Source organism: Pinus tabuliformis, chromosome 5_2 (genome assembly GCF_031772625.1).
Source record: "Pinus tabuliformis cultivar Carrire ecotype Pingquan chromosome 5_2, CPIR1, whole genome shotgun sequence".
Classification (NCBI taxonomy): domain Eukaryota; kingdom Viridiplantae; phylum Streptophyta; class Pinopsida; order Pinales; family Pinaceae; genus Pinus; species Pinus tabuliformis.
The window spans coordinates 505,820,065-505,830,724 of NC_142306.1; the positions used below are offsets into that span (position 1 = coordinate 505,820,065).

The following is a 10,660-nucleotide window of genomic DNA, read 5'->3' on the forward strand; positions in this document are numbered from 1 at the left end:
ATGCCATCATCATAATGGAGTTCCATCTATACATGAATTCTTGAATTGAGGAATTAACTCAATGCACTACAATTTCTCATGTTTATAAAATTCATTGGCAATTCAATAAACTGTTCAAACTTAGAGTTGCAATCTATATGTGCACTCTTTACAAAGCTCAAATACAAACAATTTGAATGCCAATTTCATACATGTTTATCAACCAATAACACAGGTTCTCTGTACTACCAATTCACCCTCTGTAGTTGCTGTGGAACTATAATCTCAAATGTCAGCATTTGATCTTAAATCTTTCGGCGTTAAGGCAGTATATTAAGACATAAGAAATCGATGTTCAAAATCGATTTCACTCAAGAGTCAATCAAAACTCTGTCTGCTCCGAATTCTTCACCAGGCTCCAATTTCTTTGATGTATTCTAAGACCAACAGTCCTTTCAACTCTGCATTGGATTTAAAATAATTTCATTTGACCACTTTTCATCTATCAGGAACTTAGATTTGCAAATCTTGAACCTGCAATTTCAATTCAAACATGATTTTAAGCACAACAGCTCAATCAAAATTACAGTAAACAATTCCGGCCTTCATGAAGTCGACTTTCCAAGTCTAATTGAGCTCCGTTTGAACGTATTTGACTCTACATCTCGTACACAAACCGATCACTCAATAACTTTGAACTCCACGATGGACAATCTGGCCCACGCAATTCCTTTCAAACCTGCATCCGGTTTAGAACATTCCGCTTGCAACCTCTTTACAAATACTCCGCAAATTCAACTGCGTCTTCAACAATTGTCGATCAGTCTCCTATGGATTCGACTGATACTCCGTTCCTGCATCTTTAACTTACAATTCCTCTACGCTGATAGCAACAAACAAATATCGATGTCATTTCTTAACTCGTCTTCCTGCGCTTCACAGGTTTCTCGGTCTCGGTGTTCTTTACACAGCACAGAACAATACATTCAGATAAAAAAAACAAGTCGATATTAGAATCGAATCCCTCTGACACTTTTCTCTGTTCAATGCAGGTTCTTGCTACATGGCATTCCAAACATAAATCGAATTCTTCAATTTTGGATTGTTGTACACAAACATCGATTCAATAGATCGATGGATATTCAACCATTAATGTTAACTGAACATGTTTCTTCATAAATCAACCAATCTAACATTTGTTTATCAAATAGGGTTTTCTCAACAATAATTCTCCATATAGATTTGTATTAACAGCAATTAAATTCAAAAGAACCGAGCCCTACAAACCCCGCAGACTCAGTACTTTGGATTACAATCAATCCCACAAAATTGTCACCCAATTCAATGCGTTCAACTTTCCACAAGTTTATGTCATAATTCTAACCATGTCAGTCATCGATTATTTCAGATCGATCCCACAATCTCTCACAAAATCTGAGTTATTTAATCTCATACAATTCAGAAACAACAGTCTCATAATCACACAATGGAAATTAACACAATATCAATTCTTCATTAATTACGCAAACTACTTACAAACTTCCTCTCGCCTTAGCCAGATCTTCATTTGATGGCCCTTCAACTTCTAAAAAAAACTGACTTCACACACTCTTACCACCTCTATCCTCACTCTCTCGAATTATATATGGAAAACACAATTGACACAAATACATGGTTTCATGAATCAATTCTGATTCTGAACCAGAAATCTCTCAACCTCTCCTAAAAAATCTCTTCAATCCCACTCTTTTCTAAACTAACACTAAATAAAGCTTTTAAAATCCCTCATACTCTATTCTAGCCAAATAAATCCAACTATTTGGCCTGATCTCCATACAAGAAGGATCACTCAGCCACATACACCCTATCCTCATATTTAACAATAAATAAACACTCTCATATATTTAAACAAATAAAATTAATAAAATTATTTTCTTCCAACCCCTTGTTAGTCACAACATGTGACCATGCTATCACATTGTTGACTAGGCCTGAATGCTCCTGCATCACAATGTATGCCTTATTCTGTTGTGTGATGTTCCTTCACTTCCCCAGATGCCCAAATACATATGTTTATTTTATTATTTGAAAGTAGTCAGATTTCATGCTTCATTATGTTGTATCTAGAAGAATTTTGAATTCCACTTATTCATCCATATGGGTCACACAATAACAAAACACTTTACACCACCTGCTCCCAAATGCTTCCCAAATAATCGAATGTGTTGTTTAAACCACTTGATTAATAACTACTAACAACTTTTCCTATCATACGTTTTGCTGGAACAATAACGCTTTGCATGCCCCACACAAAGATGACCATATATCATACTTAACCACCAAGTTAAACTAATAAAAGAAGTTAATCATGATTAATGAATCTAACAAAAATCCGGTATCCAAATTATAGTTCGAGAAAGTAAGCTATTGTGTGAACCTGACCATTGATACCCAAATTATATCGTTTAAATTTGGTTAAAATTAAGCGTGGTTAGATATAAAGTTTAACTGTAATCAAATCCATCTCATGTTTTCAACATGAAAATTTGGCTTTGGGTTGAAGAAACAAAATCAACTTGAACATTTCATTTGACCTCAGCTGCTCCAATTGATAGTTTATGAACCATTTTCTGGTCATTGATGAATGAGTTGAGACGGAAGATGTCAACTTGTGTAACTTTACTTTCCTTGGTTAACTGTAATGCCTTAGCAAGCTAATTTTGTTTAAAATAAGGTTTTAAATGGATTTTAGTTGTTTTGTTAAGTGTGTTGCGCGGATTTATTATTTCAAGAAATCTCTTAATATACCAAAAATTTCCTTTAAACGAAATGTTTTTAGAAAATAAAAAAGGATCGAGGCCAATCCCTTGTTGATTGGAATAGATTTAATTCTATTGAATGTAAAATCTAGTAGATAACCAATTAGGGAATCTTCATTAATATTTCCAATTTAGTTTAATAACATGCTTTCATTCATTCAATGGATTTACCATGCACAATACTTTGTCTTTTTAAATTTTTAGTAAACAGTTTGAAACAATAAACAATATATTTTTGTTAGAAAACTTTTACTCTGTATATATATGTCTCTCTTCGATGAAAAGGGGGCAAGTCGGAATAAAGTATATTGACGGAAACTGATATTATCTATCCATCATTTTGATCATTTTCGAAAACCAAAGAATATTTTCAGAAAGTCTATTTCGTTTCAACAAAATCATGTATACCCTATACTATTATATGAATCTATGATTTTCGTTAAGCGTGAAATTGAGACTAGCTAAGTTGTTTCCTTTTTAGGAAGGTTGATATACTCATTTTAGTTCTATAATTAAGATAAGTGTCGGTGCTTATAAAAAAATTTAAACTCATATTATTTATGTCACTTAAATTAACTATTTTTCTATCTTACCATGCTTCAAATAGAAGTTTAATGTTACAGATTATATAAAATATTTGTATCTGCATTGAATATTAATAATTATATATAATTAATACCAAAGCACACCAAAAACCAATTATTTTCCTTTAACACTTTTTGATTTGAGTACATTCCTTCTAGACAGCCGAGATGAGCTCACATATTAGTAATGAAAGATTACTCTTTTAAGCATTTGTTGTTTCTTACGAAACTTACATCTGGGTATTTGTTTCTCACTTTCCTTTTGGTAACAAGAAGCCATATATATTAGTCATGAAAGATCACTCTTTTAAAAATGTGTTGTTTCTTACGAAACTTACATTTGGGTATTTGTTTCTCTCTTTCCTTTTGGTAAAAACAAGCCATACAAACGCACAACAACATAGAAGGAGTTAATCTTGAATATAATTAGAGTAAGGGTCAAATTTAGTTACTAATAAAGTGTTAACTCCAAATTACAAATTAAAAATTTCCTGTCGGTTAACATTGATGTAATAATAAGATGAACATATCTCATTGATGTAATAACAAGTGTTGCATGCAGCCGGTAGTCCCTGCCTAACCATATAATATGCCATTTGTTAAGGCTCATAACCGTTTTATACACATGGTATCCAGGGGAGGGTTAGAGTTTAGCAAAAACCCTATTTCAGGATATCATGAACAAATCACTTTTATCTTCACATTAGGATAACTTCACACAGAGTTTGGGGTGAATTGAGAAATGTATGACGTGTAAACTAAGGAAGAGAAAGTCAATTTAGGAATTAAGTTGAATGTCTTTGGTACAACGGAAGCAAAATTCTTTTATTTCCTCAATGATTGAAAATAATATAGGGGATTAGTATGTTTAGGTACGAGGTAAAGAGTCAAAAGAGGCTATTTATGGAAACCAAAAAAAAAAGACCTGCAATAGAGAATAATATCTAATAAAGAGCACATAAATTTCCTTCCTCCTCAACCTGAGGATATCAAGATAAAAACATTAGTAATATAAAATAAGAAGAGTAATATTTGAATGTAAAACCATGGAAGCGAAATATGTGGAAATATTGAGAAATAAAATTGTTTAGATACATGTTGAAGACAACCATATCTCTGGGTAAATTGGCCCATTCAGGTACGCATAAATAAAATAAGATTAGTAAACTAAACAAAATAAGATTAGTAAACTAAATTATAACTTAAGATCCCTCTCTCTACATAAGAAAAACATAAAAATAGAATGATCCTAATTTATAAAAGTTAAAATCGAAACCAACATTAATTTAGTGTTAGGGTTTCACTACATGTAAACCCTATTCGTACGAAGAAATAAAATTGAAGAAAATAAATAACTAGTCTGTAGTACGATAGAAAGAATTCAGCACTACAATAATGGAAGGAATTTTGATAATTAGTGAAAAAGTATGCCACTCTAGCCATTGTGTGCTATCGTGCTCTACATGACACTGAAGATATGTTTTATATAATCAATTAATATGGTTTTGATACAAATTAGACATTGCAGGGCTTTGAGCTAAATTAAACCCAAATATTTCGGAAGATCCCAGCATTAATTCATAACATTTTATGTAAATTTAATAGGAATCAAAAGAAATTTTATCCAAAGTTCACTCACAGCCTTGCCATGCAATTGTGTCATCGCCTTGCTACCACCTCTGAGCTACTCGCTGCCACCACCTCTCAAAAATTGGACACCTATCATAAAAAATAAACTCTTAATCCCTCAGATACCTATTATACTAATTGCGAGAAAATTTATATGCCAATATGGATCTCGCTGGCGTATGCTCAGACGCATATCTAATAATGAACTCTTCTCTGTCAAGCGGCTAGAAGCTCTACAAGATCTCAGAAGAGATCAAGCACATCGAATGATTCATCAGATTTTTGAAAGCTCCCTGAAGGGATCAGAGTGTGTGAATATCGGACACATTGCATTCCACTCCGCGTTTAATCTGATAGGGACCATGGCCTTTGGTAAACACATGTTCGATTCTAACTTACGAGCATCTGAAGATCTGAAAGACGCTATTTCGAGAATGATGGTTCTACACGCCGCTCCCAATTTGGCCGACTATTTCCCGTGTCTTCAGTTCTTGGATCTACAGGGTGTTTATCGTAATATGGTAATCTGCAGGAAAAAGTCGTATGCTGTTATGGATAAATTCATAGAGGATCGCCTCGCAAAGAGGAGCAAAAACAGTGACACAAGTGATGATGGAAAGAAGGATCTCTTGGACGTTTTGCTGGACATGAGAAATGATGAATTTACTCTCCCTGACATCAGGGGCTACTTAAGTGTAAGTCTTTCGCTATCTCTTCTGGCTATTATACCCACACAAATCCTATCGAATTGCAAAAATACTAATAAACAGAGTCTGATTTATAATTTCTTTTGCAGGATATCTTTGTGGCTGCAAGTGATACAACCATGGAGACTGCGGTAACTAATTGGGACTACAACAACTAAATTATACAGTGTAGACAGAAAACACTTAAAACTGTTTAGAGGGAGAAAAAAATTCTCCCATTCCGAAATATATGAATACAGATCGAAAATTGACCAGGTGTGAAAGTAAATTGCTAAAAAGTCTGTAACTTACTAGCAGTGAGCTTAAATAATACTGAAGCCGGAATTCTACTTGATATCTTTGAACCAGAATTCTTCTTGATATCTTGCACGCAGTTACTCCGGAAAACTCCGACCAAAAAAATATTCGCACCTATCTAAAACCTAGAATCAGCACAGAGAACTGTAAATTCAAAACCCCATCTAGAAGTCGCCGGGAATCTTGTAATAGATAGATATCAGCAAAACACAAAAATTGCAGCCAAGCTAAATAGTGTTATAATTTGGATATAACACAAAATTCCGAAATACGAACTGTGGAATATAAGAAGATAGAATGCTTATGAAATATTACAGGAGTGCTGAACATTCCAGTGGAAAATGTGGCTTCTGATGGGTTTGCTAGGATTTCATACCTTCCTCTTCAAGCCATATTTCCAATTCCCTTCAAATCATGTTTCTGGTTCGAAATGTTCTGGTTATAAATGTATAAATGTTCAAAGTTCAGTTCTTCAATTGCAAATGACAGCGTTGATGTTTCCACCCACTATCAACCTCAACCACATTAACCTTGGTGAATTGATTAAGCAGAATAACATAGGAAATGGCGAGTGGGATTAAGAGTTTATTTTTTATTATAGGTGTCCAATTTCTGAGAGGTGGTGGCAGCGAGTAGCTCAGAGGTGGCAGCAAGGCGGTGACACAATTGCATGGCAAGGCCATGAGTGAACTTTGGATAAAATGTGTTTTGATGCCTATTAAATTTACATAAATACAGGCGACTCCAAACTCTTTAGCCTAAGTTTTCAGAAAATTATACCATGCACCCGGCAATAAGAGGTCGAAACACAAACTTTGGATAAAAATCTATTGAGCAGAAAATTTTATTTCAAACATTGGCTTAAACCTGACATGTACGGGAAATTTTACTTGGTCAAAGCTAATTAATCGCTGGTCAACCATCGATCTATCGCTATTAGTCCCAGGCAGGGACTAATATGATGAACATATCTCAATCTTGAATGTGATAATAGTAAAACAAAGATACAAAATATTATTGTAATATTCTTGTACTATTTACTTTAGGTTCTTAAGCCTAACTTCATTATAACTAGAGCCATTGTGAAGCTTCAAAGTCATGAGAGAAATTAGGCATTTAAATCCCATTGTTAATAGATCCAAAATAAAAATTAGTAAAACAAATAAGGTCCAACATACAATTTACCCGTCATATTTGCATTTAATTGAATTGCTGGTAGAGATAAAATTACTGTATATAGTTAACGTAGAACTGTTGAGATATTAATCTCACTATCAGTTAGTTGTGTCATCACATTTGATTCTATTGTTTGTTAGGCTTCATCAGTAGTTTAGTTTTAATTGAGTTCTACTCCATAGGTGTTGAGTTTTACTTCAGTCATTTATTATTGATGTTTACAGTGTAACCTATTTAGTCTTTCAGAATATTGAGAAGAGCAATCTTTGCTTCACTTTTCGATCTCATTCTTCATCATGGAATCAGAACTTAGACTCCGTAAGACTCTTTGAGAGAGAAAGAGAGTTAAAAAAAATGCATAAGACTAGCTCAGAACAACATTTTATACATGTGCATTCACAAAAAAAGAGTAGAAGTCCCAACGAAGTGAAGTTTCTTACTACAAAAAGGAAAGTTATTGCGAAAAGAAAACACGTATTTTCTTTTGGGAAACTAACGATGTCCAAGAGTCAAACCAGAGCATACTAACTGACAAAAAATGTATTTATTAACTAAATGACTCTCTAGGTAAGATACCTGGAGAGTTTACAAACACTCACACAATCTATTACATTCAATCAAGAGAACAACCTAGTACATATAGGCTTTCTCACAATCAGGTGGTTTGAACCACTCCCTAATAAGTAGGATCTCAATCCTATCTAAAGAAACAAACACCTAAATAGTAAACTAAGTTTGGCTTTCTCCATTAATTCTAACACTCCCCCTTAATGGATAAAGGGTTCACTAAAAGACTCAAATGACATACAAGGCCTACTGGTCTCAGTCTCAGCTAGGCTTATAATGGTAAAAGACAAAGGCTTCATTTTTGTCTTCTTGGAGCAGAGCCCATACTTGTTCATTTGTGGATGAGGCTTCAGCTTCACTTTCTTTGCTATGAGGTAGTGTTGTATCATCACCTCATTTCTTCCCCTGTGAAGGAATACTTGAATTCTTGTTCTCATCCTTCTCAGAATTATGGCAAGCTGGATAGGAGAATTTTCCTTCTCACCATTTCTGATGTCAATCATCTGAACGTTAGCGATGATGTATTCACCATTCATTAATTCAACTTCTTTTTTGACTTCATAAAGACATGGTGTTTCTAGCCATGCTTCAAGAAACTTCAATTCTTCTTCAAAATTCGTTGTTGTTTCTTGCCTCCCAACATCTACACAAAAAACAATGTTAGATTTATAAAGAGGACCACATTTGCTTTCATCTTCCTGCTCCTTTAGGGGATCTTTCATTTGACCATCTCTCCCTAATTCATCCCTTTCTGTTGTCATAGTTATGCCTTCATACTCTTCACTCACTTTTGTTGCTGCAATCATCTTTTGCATTTGATCTGTTTGTGAAGATAGGCCTTCCTTCTCACCAAACAGTAATTCAACAATAAGATGTTTTCCAATCATTAAATTGATCCACTCATCATGAGGTATATATGTCTCATCAAACTTGATTTCTGCATCAGGAAAATTTTCAGGTTCTACAATAATGGATGTGTTTTCATCATCACAACTTTCAGTTACAGGCACACACTCATCACCCATCATTTCCTATTTAGTTGCACAATCAAATATGGGATCATTATCAAGAGCAATATCTTCAGCATCATTTCCCTCATTTAAACAATATTTCATTTCTAAAACATCCCATAAGAATTTTGTTCTAAGAATCCCTCCATATTCATATATTATGTTGAGTATGATGTTGTCATCTACTGCAGATGTTATAAGACTTAATACTAATGCATCTCCACTATCATTAATAACATATTCAACATAATCCAGTAAATTTACCTTCCATAGTACTGTTTTTATTTCATTTGCATAGCTTTCATAATTCATACCTAAAAAAGATGGTAAATCTGGCATTAACCATTTAATAATCTCACCAAATTCCAAATCCGCATCTTGATCAGCGACTGGTCCATCAACGTCAACCTGAAACAAATCACTAAATTCAGCAAAATAATGTTTTTCATTTCTCCTTTGATGCTTTCTCCTAAATTTTCTTCGAGACTCTTTTACTTTACATTGAAGACCCATTTTCTCCTTCTATTTTCCCCCTTGCAAGAACACTTCAACCCAGAATAGTTCATTGCCCACTGCACTTTTCTTGGGTTCAAGTTGAAGCCTTGGCATATAAATTCACCGATCTCGAAGGGTTTCTCAGTAGAATTCAACCTCTCTGCTGAATACAACCTCTCTCTCTATCATAGCTACTTTTGGCACTCTGCCGCAGACCATGGATTTATCCCTCTCTTCTACTCCTATGTATGAAGGTTTGGTGATACATGTTCTGACATGGCTTCCACAGCAATTCCTAGTGCTTGATAAAAAAAAAAGTTGCATAAATTTTCATTTAAGTTGAAATTGGCATAAACTTTAGCATTTGTGCAGAATGCCAAACATCCTACCTGTGTACACTCTCATTCAAAGCTAGAATTTGCAGAATTCCACCTAAAAAAATCGCAACTACTCACTTTAACAAACTGTGGTGCAGAATGTTAAATGCCCCTCCTATAAAGCAATGTAAATGGGAAATTTTATTTGAGTGAAAAATTCACATAAACCTTTGGCATCTGAATAGTGATTGATTCCAAGCTTCCACATGCTCCAAAATTAGCACACTGGTTGTTCAACTTAGTTCAGTCCATGATCTCCTCCACATAGTCACGATCTAGAACTAGTGCGTGAAGATCTGATCTGCTCGATCTACCAACCAATCCACTAGGTAGAGGATCCACCCTTTATATTTCTAGACTAGTTGAATTCATTGAATGTAGAGAGAGGTTAAAAGGATTGTGAAAATCCACCCATGACCACTGGGAAATCTGGCAAGAGGGAACTAGTCCTCCGCTAGATTGTGGCACACAACGCACCACACAACGGAGCGATCTCGACTTGGAAGCACCGGTCTCAACCTTCACTGCTCCACTTTCGGCCCACAAAAATAGTCTAGCCCTGGCTAGCAGGGTAGCCCTAGTAGTAAGGTGGTGGCAGGGGATAGCAAATAAACAACATAGAAAAAATGTAAATAAAAATCCATTAGAAACCCGCTGACTTTAATGAATATCATCCATTCCACATTGAATTTAAATTTTTCTCTAGCAGCGACTACCTAAATGACCACCAACACATGGGTTATTATGAACCTCAAGATAAACAAAGGGCTCGAGGAGGTACGATCAGCCCTGGACGAGAATAATTATCTGGTTGCTCGGGGAAGGAAAAATAGCTACGATGCTCCCTTGCAGAACCTCAATCTGAGCCAAGGAATGATATATACTCTCCAGGTATTCTTATTTGTTCACGGCTTCCTCGCGACCTCCCTCAGGCTGTCTGCAACCAACCTTACACCGATCAGTAGCAATCCAACCTCTTTCATGGCCTACTCGGCTTCCTTGAGCAATCTTAGCCTCCAT

General features: G+C 34.9%; 1 protein-coding gene across 1 annotated transcript; it reads left to right on the top strand.

Annotated features, from left to right (window-relative positions):
• The first annotated feature begins 5,190 nt into the window (after positions 1–5,190).
• Positions 5,191–5,876, top strand: LOC149159905 (cytochrome P450 76C1-like). Its single transcript, XM_089434465.1, has 2 exons — positions 5,191–5,706; positions 5,808–5,876. The coding sequence occupies exons 1-2, from the start codon at positions 5,191–5,193 to the stop codon at positions 5,874–5,876; spliced, it is 585 nt and encodes a 194-aa protein (XP_089290591.1).
• The last annotated feature ends 4,784 nt before the right edge of the window (positions 5,877–10,660 follow it).

Bases quoted from the DNA above. Each gene is read 5' to 3' on its own strand.
- LOC149159905 (XM_089434465.1), top strand. From the start codon at position 5,191: ATGCTCAGACGCATATCTAATAATGAACTCTTCTCTGTCAAGCGGCTA. The intron at 5,707-5,807 runs GTAAGTCTTTCG...TTTCTTTTGCAG, and splicing joins ACATCAGGGGCTACTTAAGT to GATATCTTTGTGGCTGCAAG.